The 20889-nt window shown below is 37.0% G+C and overlaps 1 protein-coding gene across 1 annotated transcript in view; it reads left to right on the forward strand.

Moving 5' to 3' along the window:
• Positions 1-20889, forward strand: part of TBC1D32 (TBC1 domain family member 32) — a 208319-nt gene that overhangs the window by 91713 nt on the left and 95717 nt on the right. Inside the window, exon 23 of the mRNA XM_012739115.3 lies at positions 12781-12869. Coding sequence (XP_012594569.2) covers positions 12781-12869 — 89 coding nt within the window. The remainder of the gene's footprint in view (positions 1-12780; positions 12870-20889) is intronic.

Below are 20889 nucleotides of genomic sequence, written 5' to 3' on the forward strand. Positions count from 1 at the left end.
TATAGGACTTGAAGTGCCTGGTTACTTACTGGCTGTTAGCCAGGGACTTTTAGTTTCTAGGGGCTGCTGTCAAGTTTTTGTCTTGTGACCCCTTCCATTTGAGCAATGGATAACTTTCCTCATAGCAGATCCTTTTCATTTTTTGAATCTCTCTGAATTTCTGTTTTATGACCAGTCAGAGAAGACTCTGCTTTTAAATTGCTCATGCTGTTAGTTCAGACCCACTCCAATAATCTCCTATCTTAAAGTCAACTGATTATGGATTTTAGTTATATCTGCAAAAAAAAAAAAAATCTCTTCATAGCAGTACTTGTATTTGTGCCTGAGAATTTTGGGGGCTGTGTCAGAATTCTGCTTCCATAGTATCTTTGGGATGGATTTCTAGAAGTATGATTATTGGGTTGAAAGATAAATTTATATTTAATATATACCATTATATGGTATATATTGTTATTTTCCATCCACAGGGAATAATCCTTTTGTATTCCCATCAATAAGCTATGATAGTGCCTGTCTCCTGGTAGGTTGATTAAGAAGATTATGTGGTCAAATTTTAAATATTTGTTTGACAGGTGAGAAATGTTGATTTATATGTTTTCATTATGAACAGAACATCTTTTCCTATATTTAATGGCCATTGACCATTTCTTCTCCTCATGATCTTTTCATTTTGCCTATTTTTCTATTTGTGATATTGTTTTTCTTCTCAATTTTAAGAGATTTTTTAGATTTTAGGGATATTAAGTCTTAACTTTTCATGACTTCATATCAGGTATCTACCAAAATCCTAGCCCCTGTGAACAGCCTGCAAGTGTACTTTAGTAAATTAAAGGTGAGTGATACAAAAAACTTTTTCTATAACATATACAATTTTCTATTGCTTTTCAGTTTCTATCACTTAACTTTCAGCTATATGGTAGTGGTATATTGATATGGTGTTAAAGAGAAAAATGGAATTTGAATTAGTTTAGGCAAAAGAGGAAGTTTACTGACTTACATATAACTAACTTTCAAGAAAATCAGAGACAACTGGAAACAGGACTGCAAATGCTGTCAGGTCTACATCTGTCTGTCTCTCTACACTTTCCCTCTTTTTCTATTACTGCTTTCCATCTTAGTTTTGCTGAAAGACAAACATAGTATAGTGGTTAAGAGTTTGTATTCTGAAGCCAGACTGCCTGAATTAGCTTCTTGGTTCTGCCACTTACTACTTACATGACATATAAGTAGTAAGTGGACAAATTAGATCTCAGTTTTCTTTTTTGTTAAAAGAGGGCCTATACTAAGTGAAATAAGCCAGATATCAAAGGACAAATACTACATAATATGACTTTTATAGGATGATTCTAAAATAGTCAAACTCATAGGAGCAGAGTTGAATGGCTGCGAGTGGTAAAGGGGGAAATGGACAGGTACAGTCGAAGGGAACAAATTTTTTTTTATACAAGATGAATAAGTCCCAAAGATCTGTACAACATAGTGCTTGTAGTTAACAATACTATATTATGTACGTAAAACTTGCTAAGAGGGTAGAACTTATCCTAAATGTTTTTTTTTTTTTTTTTTTTGAGACAGAGTCTCACTTTTTTGTCCAGGCTAGAGTGAGTGCCGTGGCGTCAGCCTCGCTCACAGCAACCTCAAACTCCTAGGCTTGAGCGATCCTTCTGCCTCAGCCTCCCGAGTAGCTGGGACTACAGGCATGAGCCACCATGCCCGGCTAATTTTTTATATATATATCAGTTGGCCAATTAATTTCTTTCTATTTATAGTAGAGACGGGGTCTCGCTCTTACTCAGGCTGGTTTTGAACTCCTGACCTTGAGCAATCCGCCCGCCTCGGCCTCCCAAGAGCTAGGATTACAGGCGTGAGCCACCGCGCCCGGCCTCCTAAATGTTTTTATCATGTACTTAATATTATGAGAAGGCAGGAGGAAACTTGTAAAGGTGATGGTTAGGTTATGGTATAGATTGTGGTTATGTTTCACAGGTGTATACTTATCTCCAGACTTATCAGGTATATACATTAAACATGTACAGCTTATTTATATTAATCATACCTCAATAAGGTGGCTTAAAAAAAAGCAGTAATGTTTCTATTGCAGGGCTGTTGTGAAGAGTAAATGAATTTAGATCATTGCCTGGCAAACAATATGTGCTATATGTTTGCTATTATTGTTATTAGTATTTTCTTTTTTTTCCAGATGGTATTCTCCATAAGAGAGGATTCCATAGTCTTCCTTTTCAGTGGGAGGGACTACCTGTTGCTCCATATTGTTATTGTCACCCTCTTCCCTTATGTTAGTTTTTCCTAGGGCTGCCATATCAAATTACCACAAACGGGGTAGCAGAAAACAACAAAAGTTTATTCTTTCATACCTCTAGAGTTCTGAAGTTTGAAATTAAGATGCCTCAGGGCCATACTTTCTCCTAAGGCTCAAGGGGAGGAATCCTTCCTTGCCTCTTCAGCTTCTGTTTTTTCTTTTTCAAGTTTTTAGGTATTCTTTAATCCAGTAAAGTTGACACCTAAAATTAACCATCACAAGTTCACCACTTATCAACTGGCACCCATATACATCTCTTTAACCATACTTAACTCTCCAAATAAAGACAATAACAAATCAGTACTTCTGTTAACAATTCCTGTCTCAGAAGAGGTAAAATCCTTGGATGATGTTTGCTCGTTTCTTTATTTCTTTCTTTCTTTTTTTTTTTTTTTTACCATTGAGTTATGTTTTTATTTATTTGTTTTATTTCAAAATATTAATAGGTTACAAATGTTTTTGGTTACATGGATAGCTTTTGTAATGCTTGCATGTTAATTGTACCTGTTAGGTAGGTTTTCACCCATCCCCTTCTTCCCCTCCCTACTGCTTGATTTCTGCTGAGTTTTACTTCCCACTGTCCACATGTGTGCTCATCATTTAGTTCCAATGTAATAGCAAGTACATGAGGTGAGATTTAGGAGGTACAAATGATTTTTTGATACACTGATGCATTGTATAGTGGTAAAGACAGGGCTTTTAGTGTACCCATCATCCAAATTGTATACATTGTACCCAATAGGTAATTTTTGATCCGTCACCCTCCTCCTACCCTCTTACCTTCTGAGTTTCCAAAGTCTATTATACTACTCTGTATGACCACATGTACCCATTTCTTAGCTTGCACTTATAAGTGAGTGTATGCAGGTATTTGTTTTTCTGTTCCTGAAATACTTAAGATAATGGCTTCCAGTTCCATCCCAATTGCTGTGAAAGACATTATTTCATTCTTCTTTATGGCTAAATAGTATTCCATGGTGTGCGTGTGTGTATGTGTGTGTATCCCACATATCAAATTTTTAATCCACTCATCAAGTCATGGGCACTTAGGTTGATTCCATATCTTTATAATTATGAATTGTGCTACAATAAACATACAAGTACTTGTATCTTTTTGATAAAATGACTTCTTTTCCTCTGGGTAGATACCTAGTAGTAGGATTGCTGGATTGAGTGGTCAGTCTACTTGTAGTTCTTTAAGGAACTTCCATCATGTTTTTCATAGAGATTGTACTAATTTACATTCCCACCAACAATGAATAAGCATTTTCTTTTCTCAGCACCCACATCAACATCTTTTTTTAAATTTTTTAATAATTGTCATTCTGACTGGGGTAAGATGGTATCTCATTGTGGTTTTAATGATCAATGATGAGGATTTTTCATATGTTTTTTGGCCATTTGCATCTCTTCTTTTGTAAAATATCTATTTGTGTCTGTTGGACTGGCTTAGTTTTATTCACAGGCTAATCAATCACAAGGCACTGCTCACCCTTCACTTTCCTGTTTCTTAAGTAAAAGGTATCAGATAGCACAAACAAGTCTATTGGGACAATTACAAACAGAGTAAGCACTCAAGCATGTCTTTATTTACATAGAATTGACACTCTTTGTTTTTCCAGTATGGTCTCAGTGTGGCCTAGTAGTTTATTAAAAATATTCTCAAGCTGAACAATATATTTTTCAAAGACATTGAATTTTTGTCTATTTTTTGCAATCCTAGGCCTTACCTGCACTAGCTTGTTGCTGGGAAGTTGCTTCTTGATTTAGGAAGCTGATTTCCTTATTGACACACATTATGGTGCTTATAAATTGAAGCTCTCCATAAGGCAGGCTTCCTAGGAATTTTATTTTCTTCCCTAAGTGGTGATACATCAATGTAATCTTCTTTGAAGAAGAAATTATTTACTGTAACATTTGTTCTCTGAAAATGCATTATCATTGATAGATTGCTGCAATCTACTGTTCCATGAGCTTGTTGGTAATATAGTCTCTATCATTTTTATTCTTACAGTATCTAGTACTGTAAGAACTAGATTCAGAACTAGAACTTCGGAGTTGCAGGGTGTTCCTGGCTCTCAAATAGTCTGAGCTTTGCTTTGTATTCAGGTAGCTGTGTAAATTACAATTAGTTATGCTAATCCTCTGGTAATAATGAAAAACCTATAATAATCTTTTAAGAAACTATGCATAAAACAAATTGGTAGCCCCTCTCTTCTCAGGTAAGAGAAAGTTATTAATGCCTAATCAATTCTAGATTGTTCTGTGAAGATTAACTGTAATTAAAATAGTGATAACAGGTCATTTCTTAAAAGATAACAATTATTAAACAACAAATACTTACGTATTCGAAGAACGGCATAGCAAACAAGTTTCATCATCATATCTACTGGAAATACTAGTATCTGCTGGCCTTGACAAGTCAAGAAGAGCTCTGTGGCTCCTTCACTATAGCTAAATCAGAACAGTAAGAGTGGAGAGGTTAGAGGGGAGAGAGGAAGAGGGTGGTAGGGGAATTAATGAGAATGACTATACTGCTGGGAATATGAATATGAGTTCTTTAGCTCAGGTTCTATTGTAGTGTTTGAAGCAAAGAGTACTCAGCTAAGTAGACAGTGACAGATCATTTTAAAATAACAATCTTTTTATTCATTGTTACATATTTTATTGATATTGCTAAATTGAACTCATGATTATATTATTTCTGTACATTTCTATAAGATAATTTATAGAATGGGTAAATACATTCTTAAGGGTTGAGTATAAATTTTTAAAAGGTAAGTTTACACAAAGTTCAGGTTTTGTATAGTTTGATTAGTATTTTTAAATGTGATTTTGAGTTATCCATCATTTCCTCCTTCTTACAAACTCATTCCTTGCCTCTTATTTGTTTGAGGAAATGGTTTTTGTATCATCATCCACAAAGACTTCAATAAATACCATGTGATTTTACCCCTAGCAAAACTTGACTTCTTTTGCTGTATTGGTCACAGAAATATCTTGAATTTAAATTCACTGGAGGGTAGCAGGTTTCCTAGTCAGGAAAATGAGCAATTAGACAAGTATTTGTCTATCATAAATTTCATAGGCCTGAACCTAAAGATATATGTAAAAGCAGAACATTATAGAAAGAAAGCCTTTTAGAAGGGGCTCAAAATTTTGTGGTAGGGTAAAACTATGTCAGTACTAGGGACAACTGGTGGCATGGCCGTCATAAAGTTCTCTGTGCACCTCCATCAGTGGTTTTGAAGCCTGGCTACACATTGAAACATCTTGGGAAGTTTTTCAAAGAGTATTAATGCCAGAATCCCACTCAGGATTCTAACTTAATTAGTCTTGGATAGAGCCTGAGCATCTGTATATTCTTTTTTTTTTTTTTTACATTTTTTTTTATTTCGGCATATTATGGGGGTACAGATTTTAAGGTTTCAATAAATGCCCATTTCCCCCCCTCCCCCCAAAAGTCTGAGTCTCCATCATGACCATCCCCCATGGTGCACATCTCACTCATTATGTATGTATATACCCGCCCCCCTCCCCCCTCCCACCTGCCCAATACCCTATTACTGTAGTACCTATGTGTCCACTTAGGTGCTACTCAGTTAATACCAGTTTGCTGGAGAATATATCTGGTGCTTGTTTTTCCATTCTTGGGATACTTCACTTAGTAGTATGGGTTCCAGCTCTAACCAGGAAAATATAAGATGTGCTATATCACCATTGTTTCTTAGAGCTGAATAGTACTCCATAGTATACATATACCACATTTTATTAATCCATTCTTGGATTGATGGGCACTTGGGCTGTTTCCACAGCCTTGCAATTATGAATTGTGCTGCTATAAACATTCGAGTGCAGGTGTCTTTTTTGTAGAGTGTCATTGGATCTCTTGGGTAGATGCCCAGCAATGGGATTGCTGGATCAAATGGTAGATTCACTTGTATTGCTTTAAGGTATCTCCATATTGCTTTCCACAGAGGTTGAACTAGTTTGCAGTCCCACCAGCAGTGTAGGAGTGTTCCTCTCTCTCCGCAACCACGCCAGCATTTATTGTTTGGAGATTTTTTGATAAAGGCCATTCTCACTGGGGTTAAGTGATATCTCATTGTAGTTTTTGATTTGCATTTCCCTGATAATTAGAGATGTTGAGCATTTCTTCATATGTTTGTTGGCCATTCTTCTGTCTTCTTTAGAAAAATTTCTGTTCAAGTCCTTTGCCCACTTTTTAATGGGGTTATTTGATTTTTTCTTCCTTATTTTCGTGAGTTCTAAGTATATTCTAGTTATCAGTCCCTTATCAGATGCATAGGATGCAAAAATTTTCTCCCATTCTGTAGGTTGTCTGTTTACTTTGATGACTATTTCTTTGGCTGTGCAGAAGCTTTGTAGTTTGATCATGTCCCATTTATTTATTTTTGTTGCTGCTGTGATTGCCTTTGGGGACTTCTTCATAAACTCTTTGCCCAGGCCGATGTCTAGGAGAGTGTTTCCAACTTTTTCCTCTAGAGTCCTAATAGTTTCATACCTTAGGTTTAAGTCTGTTATCCAGCGTGAGTTGGTTTTTGTGAGAGGTGAAAGGTGTGGGTCCTGTTTTAGCCTTCTACAGGTGGCTATCCAGTTTTCCCAGCACCATTTATTGAAGAGGGATTCTTTTCCCCAGCGTATGTTTTTGTCTGCTTTGTCAAAGATGAGATGGCTATATGAGGATGGTTTTATATCAGGATTCTCACATCTGTTCCACTGGTCAATATTCCTGTTTTTGTGCCAATACCATATTGTTTTAATTACTACAGCTTTGTAGTATAGTTTGATATCTGGCATATTAATGCCTCCCATTTTGTTTTTGTTGCCTAGAATTGCTCTTGATATTTGGGGTCTTCTTTGGTTCCATAGAAAGCGTAAAATTGTTTTTTCTATATCTGTGAAGAATGCTGATGGGATTTTAATAGGTATTGCATTGAATCTGTAGATCAGTTTGGGTAGTATAGACATTTTGATGATATTGAGTCTGCCGATCCACGAGCATGGTATGGATTTCCATCTGTTTACATCCTCTGCTATTTCCTTCTTCAGTGTTTCATAGTTCTCCCTGTAGAGGTCTTTTACGTCCTTGGTTAAGTAAATTCCTAGGTACTTTAATTTCTTTGTTGCTATTGTGAAGGGAATTGAGTCATTGATTTGGTTCTCAATTAGATTGTTGGCGTATATGAATGCCTCTGATTTCTGTGTATTGATTTTGTATCCTGAGACTTTACTAAATTCATTGATCAGTTCCAGGAGTTTCTTGGTTGAATCCTTGGGGTTTTCTAGATACAATATCATATCATCAGCAAACAGTGAAAGTTTGATCTCTTCTGCCCCTATTTGGATACCTTTGATTCCATTTTCCTGTCTGATTGCTGTAGCCAAGACTTCCAGTACTATGTTGAACAGAAGTGGAGATAGTGGGCAGCCTTGTCTGGTTCCAGTTCTAAGTGGGAATGATTTCAATCTTTCCCCATTCAGTATGATGTTGGCTATGGGTCTGTCATATATGGCTTGTATCATTTTTAGGTATGTCCCTTCTATGCCTATTTTCTTAAGTGTTCATATCATGAAAGGGTGTTGAATTTTGTCAAAAGCTTTTTCTGCATCTATTGAAAGAATCATGTGGTCTTTGTTTTTGCTTCTGTTTATGTGGTGAATTGCATTTATAGATTTACGTATGTGGAACCATCCCTGCATCCCTGGGATGAAGCCCACTTGGTCGTGGTGGATTATTTTTTTGATAAGTGTCTGGATTCGGTTAGCTAAGATTTTGTTGAAAATTTTTGCATCTATATTCATTAGGGATATTGGTCTGTAGTTTTCTTTTTTTGTTGCATCCTTTCCTGGTTTTGGTATCAGAGTAATATTTGCTTCATAAAAGGTGTTGGGGAGGTTTCCGTTCTTCTCGATGTTGTGGAATAGTTTCTGCAAGATAGGTACTAGTTCTTCTTTGTAAGTATGGTAAAATTCAGGTGTGAAGCCATCTGGACCAGGACTTTTCTTTTTAGGGAGATTTTTAATTGCTGTTTCTATTTCAGCTGTTGAGATTGGTCTGTTCAGGGAATCTGTTTCTTCCTGGTTGAGCCTAGGGAGGCTGTGTGTTTCTAGAAATTTGTCCATTTCCTCCACATTTTCCAGTTTGTGTGCATAAAGATTTTTGTAGTATTCATAAATTGTATCTTGTATCTCTTTGGGATCAGTTGTGATATCTCCTTTTTTATTCCTGATGGAGCTTATTAGAGATTTCTCTTTTCTGCTTTTCGTTAGCTTAGCCAATGGTGTGTCAATTTTGTTTATTTTTTCAAAGAACCAGCTTTTTGTTTTATTAATCTCCTGAATAGTTTCCCTGTTTTCAATTTCGTTTAGTTCTGATTTGATCTTGTTGATTTCACTTCTTCTGCTGGGTTTGGGGTTGGTCTGTTCTTCTTTTTCCAGCTCTTTGAGTTGTTTCCTTAGATTGTCTATTTGTGATCTTTTTGTCTTTTGGTTATAGGCATTTATGGAGATAAACTTTCCTCTCAGAACTGCTTTAGCTGTGTCCCAGAGGAGTTGATAACTTGTCTCTCCATTGTCGTTTTCTTCATAGAAGTTTTTTATTTTCGTCTTGATTTCTTCATTTACAAAGTAATCATTTAGTAGGAGGTTGTTTAATTTCCACTTTTTTGTGTAGAAATGTGTGTTTCTGTTAGGGTTGATTTCTAGTTTTATTCCACTGTGATCTGAGAAGATACATGGTATGATTTCTATTTTTTTAAATTTCTTGAGATTTTCTTTGTGTCCTAGGATATGGTCAATCTTAGAGAATGTCCCGTGAGCTGATGAGAAGAACGTATATTCAGTGGATTTTGAGTAGAATGTTCTGTAGATGTCTGTCAGGCCCAATTGTTCTAGAGTTTTGTTTAAGTCCATTATTTCTTTATTAATTTTCTGTTTGGAGGATCTGTCTCGTGCCGTCAGTGGGGTGTTGAAATCTCCGGCGATTATGGAGTTGCTATTAATCCATTTGCTTAGCTCCAGTAAGGTTTGCTTTATGAATCTGGGTGCACCTAAGTTGGGTGCATATATATTTAAAATTGTTATCTCTTCTTGTTGGACTGTGCCCTTCACCATTATATAATGACCCTCTTTGTCTTTTACTACTTTTGTTGGTTTAAAAACTAAATCGTCTGAAATTAGAACTGCCACACCAGCCTTCTTTTGGCTTCTATTTGCTTGGAATATTGATCTCCACCCTTTTATTTTTAGTCTATATGCATCCTTGCAGGTTAGATGTGTTTCCTGAAGACAGCATATACTTGGCCTGTATTTTCTTATCCATTCAGCCAGCCTATGTCTCTTGAGTGGAGAGTTTAAGCCATTCACATTTATTGAGAGAACTGATAGGTAAGGTAGATTACTGATCATTCTGTTGGGTTGGATGTTGTTGCTATGATTTCTGTCTTGAGCCATTGTAATATCTGGCCTTTAATATCTTTGGGTTTTGGTTGTTTTTATATTCGTGGGTTATTATTATGATGTTCCGTGCATAACGCTGTTTTAAGTACTTCTTGTAGGGCTGGTCTTGTCTTGGTGAATTCTCTGAGCCTTTGCTTGTCTGAGAATGTTTTTATTTCTCCTTCATATACGAAGCTTAGTTTTGCAGGGAATAATATTCTAGGCTGGGCATTGTTTTGTTTCAAAAGAGTGAGAATGGGGCCCCAGTCTCTCCTTGCTTGTAAAGTCTCATTAGAGAAGTCTGATGTTATTCGAATTGGCTTTCCCTTGTAAGTTACTTGCTTCCTTTGTCTTATAGCTCTTAGAAGGGCCTCTTTAGTTGATACTTTGGTCAGTCTGATGACTGTATGTTGTGACGTCTTCCTGTTTGCATTGAATCTCCCAGGGGTCCTCTGAGCTTCTTGAACTTGTATATCAAGATTTTGAGCAAGGCCTGGGAAATTTTCCTCTATTATATCTTCAAACAGCTTGTCCAACCCTTGAGTGTTGTCTTCTTCCCCTTCTTGTAACCCTATGACCCTCACATTAGGTTTCTTCACATAATCCCACAGCTCTTGTAGGCTTTGCTCTTTTCTCTTGTTTCTCTGCTCTATTTCTGTGACTGATTTATTTAATTGGAGGGTGTTATCTTCAAGCTCTGAGATTCTTTCTTCTGTTTGATCTACCCTGTTCTTGAGACTTTCCACTGTATTTTGTAGTTCCTTGAATTGATTCTTCATTTCCAGGAGTTCGGTTACACTTTTCTTCATTGTGTCTATTTCTTTTCCCATATCCTGGAGGCTTTTTGTGGTTTCTTTGTGTTGGTTATTGAGTTGTTGTTTCAGCTGGGTGAGTGTTCTTATGATCCACATACGAAATTCCTCTTCTGTCATATTGGTTGCCTGATTTTGGTTGGTGTCCGTTTCTAGGGGGCTGGTGCTCCTCTTTGGGAGTGTGTTTTCCGTTTGGTTCTTCATATTTCCTGAGTTCTTTCGCTGATTTCTTCCCATGTTGATCAGTTGTTGTTTCTTTCCTTAAGTTATTGTTTGGGTATTCACACACCTTGTTTAGTTTCTGAGGCGTTAGGTGGTGCCTGTGGGTGAAATTGGACCACTCCCTGTATATTGAGTCAGTGGGTGCCGTGGAAAGGCTGTGCAAGATGCTGTCCCTGTCAGTAGGTGGCGTTTGCTTGGAGGAACAGGCTATGCTGTTGATTTTGTGTCCTGTTAACAGCTCTTGTTCTGGTCGGTGCTGGGTTGGGTAAGCCTGCCCTCAGGCCGTTAGCAGGGGTCAAAGTTCTGGACTCTGCTTCCAGGGAAAGCTGTCATGGCGGGGCTGGAATGTTCCCACTCAGCCAGAAAGTCTGTGTGTGGGGGTGGGGCTCTCTGAGACCCGCAGTCTGGAGCGGGCCTCGCTTCTTTCCACCCTCCCTAACTCCGCAGCTACTCCTGGGCCTCTGCTAGCAGGCCAGACCACAAGCCACCAGGCCTCCCTGGACTGTGATGCCGGCGAGGAGGTTCCCTGCACAGGAACGCCACCTGGGTTGGGCGCACGGCCTCCTCCTGGGAGGAGGGTTGCCCTCTAGGATGCCGATCTGCCCCTGGAGGCACACACACCTCAGTAGGCTGTTCACGTATAACCCTTCTGTGCCCCGGGCAATGCTAGTCCTTGGTGCAGGGGATCTGGTCTGTAGGTCGGACCTCTGGGTCCCAGAGTTCAAACTGTATCCCCACCAGGGAGAGGATTTCCGGTCCCAATTTACCCACAGGGAGCCCAAGCTGGGTCTATGTCTCTCAGCCTCTGAATCGGCACTGTTCTCCTGGGAACACGGTGCCAGCAGCACCTGGGAGGGCGGGCGGGTAGGGAGCTCACAGTCTGAGTTCCCCTGAATCATGTGTAGGGTCCCAAACGGGAAGGTCCCGTTCCCTGGAGGTGCCTCCGGCTGCTGGCTGTATTGTCTCTCTGGGCAGCCGCGGGTAGGGTCGGCGGAGGGGAGGAGGAGGCAATATGGCGCCTGCCGCGCGGCTCCGGTCTGTGCACACGGAGGTGCCCGGAGGAAGTTGGGAACCTGGCGCCACGTCTGCTACAGGCTCACCACCGGCTGGCGGCGGCGGTTTCTGGCTGGCTGCAGCAGGTCTCTCCACCTGCTGGGGAGCCCACCAGCAGTCCCAAATGCAGGGGAGGGGAAACAGCAAATCCACCTACCCTTGCCGCTGGTCTCTGGGCTGCTCCGGTAGTCTCAGCCTCCAGTTCTCCTCCGCAGCCTCCTCCCGTGGAGTCTCCCGGGGTCTCAGGTACCCCTCCTTCCGGCCCTTGTCCGCTGTATGCTCGTCTTCTTGCTTCTTTCCTCTAATTTCTGCTAGAATTTGTCTTTTCTGCAGAGACCCTCTGTCTGGCGGTGTTATTCGTCTGCCATCTTGCTCCGCCCCTTGTATATTCTTTTTAAGTACCTTAGGTGCTTCTGATGTTCAACAAGGGTTAGAAACCACTGATTTGTATGAACTAGAGAATTTATATTAACAAAATCTCAAATAATAACTAGATAAAAATATTCAGATTCTCTCACTGTTCATGCTTCCCAATTGTGGATTTCATGTTTGTTTTTCAAAGTAGTTTACATTTTTGGCAATTTTATCAGTTATTTAACTTACTGTATAAGCTTTCCACCAGTTCCAGAGTGGAATATAAATGAGTGCTTTTCCATTATAGCTGAATGTTAGATTCATTTGAGAAACTTTTACAAATCCTAATGTAATCCAGGCCACACTCAGACAAGTTAGTTCAGAATCTCTGGGGGTGGGACCCCCAGGCATTAGTGGGGTTGGTTTTGTTTTGGCTCCCCAGGTGATTTCAATATAAAGCCAAATTTGAGAACCACAAATCTAAATAAATATTTTTTGTCTTAATTTTCTTTAAATGGCTTTAGTTGGGCACTATCTCACTATGTCTCTCTTTTTCAGGATATTATTGATAGACTTATAGTTTTGAATTCTGAAGCCAAAATTCGTTCATTATTCAACTATGAACAATCACATATCTTTGGCCTGAGGTAAGGTGCTAAATTTTACTTTAGATATTATATACGTTTCAAAAATTAGAAAGTTCTATATACTTTTATTTTTTATTTGTTTAAATTAATGGAGTACAATTGTAATTTTGTTACATGTACAAATTGAATAGTGGTGAAGTCAGGGCTTTTAGGATATCCATCAGTTACCTGAATAATGTACATGTACCCATTAAGTAATTTATGTACAGCTAATTTTAAAAAGCATGTCTAAATGTAATTTGTTTTCCTGCAACATTATAGACAGAGTAACTTTCGCAATTAGATTTTTGTGCTACAGCCTTCATGTTAATTTAGGTTCTGTATTATTACATTGTCTTCCACTTTTGCTTGATTTAACAGAGGCATTTTGGGGACTATTTCAATTAGTTTACTCAAGAGTCAACTGAGGTAGTATGATTACTCATCCAATTTTTGGTACTTCTGAAGATGTTTGCTTATATAGATAGTTACTGAATTTGGTGTTTATGTTGGGGGATGATCATTGAATGTTTCTATTTGGCCATCTTGCTCTACCTGCTTCCACAAATTTATTTCCATTGTGTGTTGAAGTTCATCCCATAATAATCTTTTATTCTAAAATAATGACTTATTTTTAAGTCATACTTTGAAAGTAGATAATTTACTTTCATTTTTTCTATTAATTTTAGTTTATTATTGGTCATTGAGGTCTAATGGTGATAAATTTATAGTTTTACATTATATAAATCTTATGTTTCTGTGTCTTTGGGATTTTTATCTGTATCTTTCTCACTCACAATGTTGTTGGTAATATGAAGGTACAACTAGAAACATTTCTTCGGTAGATTATCTCATTAGTGTGTTTGACTTCTACATTTAACATTGTTTGTTCCATTCACTTAAATTTTCCTCTGTCTCAAAACTCTAGAGTAGCATTAGGTGAGTTTGATTGATACAACTTACTTGCCATGAAACTTAAATGAGGCTAATGTGAGGATTAGTGAATTTGTAGCTTTTCACTTTTCAACAGCAACACATTCTGTTTAAAAATTTTGAATTTGAATTTCTTAAGATCTTACATTTTAAGTGACATATTCAAGAAGGTTGCATTTTTGATTAGCCCTCCCTCTGCCTCTTTTTTCCTCTTCCAACCTATTGTTTTATGCTAGATCATTCCTATTAATGTGAAGACATGCCTTCATATATCCCATGTTACAATGAAACAAAACAAAACATACATAAAAAGAAACTGCTTGTGACCTCATATCTCCCTGCAACCACTGTCCTATTTTTCTGCCTCTCACCATAGCAAAACATATCTATACAAACTGTCCTCACTTGTTTACCTCTATTTACTGATCAGCTCACTTTGACATGACATTGATTTTATAACTCTGTCAGAACTGTTCATCCTGCTCATCCCAAGATCACTTGTAACTTCCATGGTCACGGATCTAGTGTATTCTTCTCTTTTCTCATCTTACTATAATTATCAGTAGCATTTGATATAGCAGACCATTTTTATTCTATGTGAGAAATTGTCTTCTTTTTGTTTCTGTGATACTACATACTCCTATGGCTGCAATTTCTCCTTTTTTGCATTCTCAAAGCAACCTCTAAATGATGGAATACTCACGACTTGGTGCTGGGCCTGGAACCTAGTACCCTCGTTTTCTGTACACTCTGTTCTCAGTTCATTCCACTTACAACTTTGCCATTAAGTATCGTTTCTATGCCATTGGATGCCCCAGTTTATGTCTCTAGCCCAAACTTCTCTTTTGAGCTACCAGACACATATACAACTGCCTCCTGACATATCAATTAATACAGTTGCCGGGCATCACATACTTAACATGTCTAAAATTGAACCCTTCTTGAATCTCTCACATTTCCTCCCACAAAAACAAAATAAATTTTTCATTTCCATCTCATTTAGTGGCCCAATTATCTCTTCAGTTGCTTAATCCCGAAAGTCATCTTAACTTATTGCTTTTAAAACTATGTCTTTATTATAAGGAAATTAACCAATGAAGGAAATTAAATTTAATAAATTGTGAAATTTCTCCTAATTCTGAAAGTATCATTATTAACATTGAGAAAAAATCATTCTAGACACCTTTCTATACATATACAGACAGAAGGATGGATAGATATATAGGAATAACTCTTTTTAATAAAAATAGAATCATAATATAGTTGCCACTTTAAATTCTAACTGAATTTTAGAGAAAAGGAAAAGAAACCCTAGCAAGACTAAAGGAATTGCTGAATTTCAAATAACTATTTTCTCACTCCAGGTGTTATTATTTTCCCAGAGATTCCTCTAAGGTTAAGAAAAAAGATTATGTAAAACATTTTCAGATATTTCAGCCTGATATTTCACTTTTAGATAATATTGATCCACTCTTTTCTACTATGGAAGCTGAAGACATTCACGATCTCCTCAGCCTCCCACTTCCCCTGTTCTCACCTATATTAAAAGGTGGTTCTTTTGCCCATTTTCTCACCTGCCTTCATAGGTTGGAGACCATATCTTCCTCTCTATCCAGGAGGGAGATTAAACTAATCTGGGTTTCTCAGTGTAGTGACTATGAGATAGATATGCAGTACCTTTTTATATATGACTACATAATAAAATTTATAATTTTAAATTTACTCTTCTTTATTTACTCAGCCAATATTTATTAAACCTTTACTGTGAGCTATGCCCTTTGCTAGGTGTGGGGGATGTAATGATGAGTGAAATCAGATGTGGTACTCATTCTCCTTAACCAAAAAATGTGCAGTAATTAATGCAGAAAAGAAACACATTCTGATAAAACCCTTACCCCTCTTTTCTCATTTTGAATAACTGGCAATTCTGACCCCTTTGTGTGGCTTTCCATAATATATGTCTACCTTTCCAGTGTACATTATTTCCCACACTTCCTCAGCCTGAGCTAATGTTCTGAGGAGGGTTAGACTCCTTATTTTCTTCAAGCACATTTAGTTTTGCCTCTAAGCCTGTTTTTTATGTCTTGAATACTGCCTTCACTTTTGTCTAGTTAGACAAATTCAGCCCTTCCTTCAAAGCAAAGCTTGCTCTATGAATTACTTATAACCTATCCTGATGTCTTTTTTCTGTATGTCCCTTGCCTTTGTGGTTATCCCCACAGATTTAATAGTTAATTTATTTCTCCTTTCTGACTAAAAACTTCAACTTCCCAAGGGAGTATAATTTTCTTCTTCTATCACTTCTACCATATTGCCAAGTACTTTTTGGTTATTTGGTTTAACATTTATATGTTAAATTTGACTGATTAAAACAGTTGCCTGGAAACTTCTGATCCTGCACAAGGCTTAGCAGCTTAAGGTTTCTTAGCCATTTTTAGGGTTCAGAGGAATGTTATTCCCTTCCTAGGACATTTTATTTCAACATAAAAACTGTATATCTTGTGGGGAAAGAATATGATCATTTAATATTAATAGCTTTTTATATTAAATTACACTACACATTACAGGCTGTAGAATGTGTTAGTTACAGGCTGTAGAATGGCCTATTTTTTTTTAACATTTTAAGTGTTATGTAATAATTTGGTTAAATGTACATTCAAATTAAATATGGTTAAAAATCGTAGTATATTTCTCTTCAAACTTATTCCTTCTTGCGTCATTTGAAACTTTAATGTGGCCTATTTATTTTCTTCAAAACAAAACTCAGCAATCTGTAATTATAGAATAGCCTTTAAAGTTAATCGCTTGCTGTTTGTTATTATTTTATATTTATCCGCCAAAAGTAAATTCTATGTACAGTACAATGAACAGTTTTACATATAATTAATTAGCTTCTTTGTAAAGGTCTGATCTCTAAGATGACTTTATGAGGAAAGGTAAAAAGTTCATATTTGTTTTAAAAATTAGTTCGATTAAAAAGTTTGGTTATTTTAACAAGTAAAATACATAGCTAAATGTTAATATTCCATCCCAGCAAATCACCAAATTATTTATTCCCAGTTACCCAGTTGCTAGCTAGACTTAAATCTGATTAACATTAGTAATAAGAAACACTTCTTAAATTACCTCTTGTAATCTTTTTTTCATATTATAGAGTATAATCTGACTATAAAACCATCTACAGTTTTTATTTTATATATGCACATACATATACACACATACATCCAGAATTTATTTAAATTAATAGAAAATAAAAATAATCAAATGATCTATTACTTGCTAAAAACAAAAAGAATAATATAACACCCTCCCTCTTAGTGAGAACTACCATTAATCCCTGCATGCCCATATTTTTTGATCTTTAGCTACAAATCATTTTTTTTGAAGGAGTGTTGTTTTGAAACTGCATTTTTTTACTTACACCTATAAGTAAAATACTTACACCTGTAAATATTTATCTGTATAATAATTTTAAAGAACTGAATAATTTTCTAGTATATGATTGAATCTCAATTTTCTGTTTTTATACAATTGGATTATTTTTAAATTTTTTACTAGACAAATATCTGAATGTTCATAATTATTGCTATGTAACAAATGCATAAAAGTATACTGCTAAGTGATAGGATAGGCACATTTTCAAATTTTATGTATTTCTGTCTACCCTCTTTTTATGATTCATTTTACATTCTACCCACTTAGTGAAATTTATTCCTTTCATTCGCTTTTTCATATGTTTGGAATATATTTGTTGAATCCTTACTAAGTGCCACACTGTTAGTCTTTGACGCAGCATCTGTGACTTTGTTCCTTTTATTTTGGGATACCTTTTTGTCAGTTCATTTTTGCTGATTCTCCTCGTTTGCTATCTACCTTTCAATTCCAATTCTTTTCCACACATGCTCACAAAAATCAATATGCCCCCAAACAGTACTCTGTGTGCTTAAAAAAGCTCAAACTAATCTCCAGCTGCAGGAGATCCAGAGCATTTCCCGAAACTCAGATCCAAATTTGGTGCATAGAGTGAGTGAGCAAGCTCCCCAAAGCTCCTGCTCATCCTTGGCTGCTTATACAGAATTTTATTGGCAGACTCATCCTGCTCCCCCTTTCTCTTCTCCAGATTTGGTTATATGTGTATCAAAAACTTCAAGCTTCAGATTTGGGGGTATAGTTAGTATGTGTTTGTAATTCATGTCCCTTTCTTAGTATCATCACTAAGTATTATCACTACTTAGTTTGCATATGCTGATCAGCAGGTAAACTTTTATATTGGGGGAATGAAATGTGTTCAGTTTGTGTATATATTTCTGTATATGCATACATATGGATGTATCATATACACACACATATCTTAACCACACATGCATATGAGTGTGTATATATGCACATACACACTGTATTTGATTAGACTTTATAAAAGTATAACTCATGGAATTTATGGTGATATATACATGGAATTATTTAATTCTGATAGAAATGAAATGTATTTTTCCCTTGAATCCACTGAATTAATACTAGGAGAAAGTGGTAAGATAAAGAGAAGGGGTTTGTGACTGTAGGAACGAGATAACACAAGAACACATTTGAATTTCCTTCAAGTGGAAATGATAGACAGCTAGGATTAAACTGCACAGAATCACCCTAGATACTCCAGACAAGTGCCCACCCCCTCGCATTAATGATATATTTTCAAAGAAACATAGTTTATAGTAATGAAGAACAGTTATTCTTCTGGTGAGATTCAACTTGGGTTTTAAGTTAACTTCTAGGGATTCACTATATTCAAAATATATTCCAGGCCAGGAGTGGTGGCTCATGCCTGTAATCCTAGCACTCTGGGAAGCTGAGGTGGGTGGATTACTCAAGGTCAGGAGTTTGAAACCAGCTCTCGCAAGAGTGAGACCCCATCTCTACTAAAAAAAAGAACAAAATTAATTGGCCAACTAAAAATATATAGAAAAAATTAGCCAGGCATGGTGGCGCATGCCTGTAGTCCCAGCTACTCGGGAGGCTGAGGCAGAAGGATTGCTCGAGCCCAGGAGTTTGAGGTTGCTGTGAGCTATACTGATGCCACGGCACTCTATCCAGGGCAACAAAATAATACTCTGTCTCAAAAAAAAAAAAAAATACATTCCAAACAAGTGGAAATGTGAGTCCCTAATAATTTCACAGATTATCCTTATTCACATGTTCAAAGAAACATTTCACATTCTATGAGACACTGATTTCCATTTTCAGAAATGAATAAGTGATGGGGATGAGGGTGGTATAGGGAGGTGGGTGGGTATGTATGTGGAGAAAAGAGAGTATGTATGGAGGAAAGGGAGGGAGAGAACAAGGGAAGATGAGCAAGAAGGAAAGAAGTAGGGGAGGGACTTTCCACAGTGGTTGGGAGTGGGGGAAGGAGAGAGGTTGGGAGAGGAAGGAAGGGGAGATAGATGTAGGAAGAGAGAAGGGAGGAAGGGGGTAGAGAGGGAGAAGAGAGTATTGGGCCAGGAGAAGACAAATGTATAGTGTGGGATATTTTAAAATCCAGCTCTTTGCAATCATGTAAAATGTCCATTTCCACACTAGATTTGGAGGCTTCCTTTGCATCTGAGGCAAAATGCTGTTTGTATCTTCCTTGTTCATAGTTGAGCATGAGAAGCAAGTGCCAAATTCTTAGCATCTTGTCTTACTTTGGGCATATGCTTAGACCAGAGCAACTCTTCACGACTGATGGGGAAACCTCACAGAGGGCTTCCATCATTAGTGTGCCTCATATCTGACCACACTGATAACAAAAGCAATCTGTCCTCAGACTGTTCTTTTGATTATAAGTAGACTATGTCACTTGTACTTATTGGTGTATAATCAAAGATACATTGTCTCCTGGGTAGCACTGACATATGCAGCTATAAGTAGTGTCGTAATGACAAGTATCTGTAAATTACTTTGGGCTAAAGAATGAAACATGTTAAGAACATTTTTTTTTCTAGTGCATAAGAGGTGGCCTTAATTAGGATATTTATATTTTATATTATACTTACATAACAAGTAAATACAGCATGAAAGTTATAGGGTCAGCCTGATGAATGTTAATATTATATTCTTAATGGTGCTTAAGAAACCCTTAATTACTGTATTTCTATTTTATAATATGCTTACATAACATATAAATGGAGCATAAAAGTTTATAGGGTCAATATAATGAATATTAATGTTGTTAATGTTATATAACAATATATTATCTGTTAACAGTACCCAATTAGAGTCACTCTTTAAATCTTAATGTTCATCATAGAAATCTGCAAGTCTTAGGAGTCTGGACCGACTCTGGTTATAATTCTTTGCCTTGAATTTCTGATGTTTTGGTTTGTTCCTTAGAGCACTTCCATTTTGGTATGTCAAAATGCTGATTTCTGGGTACAGTGGCTCACTTATAATCCTAGCACTTTCGTGAGTCTGAGGTGGGAGAATCACTTGAGGCTAAGAGTTCAAGACCAGCCTGAACATAGCAAGACCCCATCTCTACAAAAAAAAAAAAAAAAAATACTAGAAAACATTAGTCAGGCATGGTGGTGCATTCCTGTAGTCACAGCTACTCAGGAGGCTGAGGCAGGAGGATTGCTTGAGCCCAGGAGTTTGATATTGCAGTGAGCTGTGATGATGCCACTATACCTTAGCCCAGGTGATAGAGCAAGACCCTGTCTCAAAACAAGAAAAAAAAAAAAAGACAATTTCCTATGATTAAAAATAAATCCTTTACTCAGGAGGAATTTTATTTTAGATTTCTAATGGAAATAAGATAAACTCATTTGGGACATCAAATTGGCATTTGCCTCTTTAAAAAAAATAACTTCTCTACCTAAAATATTTATGACAAAATTAAATCATACTAATTCAGTTTAATCACATTATAGATAAAATTTAGTAAGAAGAAAAGAACTTTTTTTTTTTTTTTGAGACAGAGTCTCACTTTGTTGCCCAGGCTAGAGTGAGTGCGGTGGTATCAACCTAGCTCACAGCAACCTCAAACTCCTGGGCTCAAGCAATCCTTCTGCCTCAGCCTCCCGAGTAGCTGGGACTACAGGCATTCGCCACCATGCCCGGCTAATTTTTTCTATAT

Source organism: Microcebus murinus, chromosome 5, assembly GCF_040939455.1.
Source record: "Microcebus murinus isolate Inina chromosome 5, M.murinus_Inina_mat1.0, whole genome shotgun sequence".
Classification (NCBI taxonomy): Eukaryota; Metazoa; Chordata; class Mammalia; order Primates; family Cheirogaleidae; genus Microcebus; species Microcebus murinus.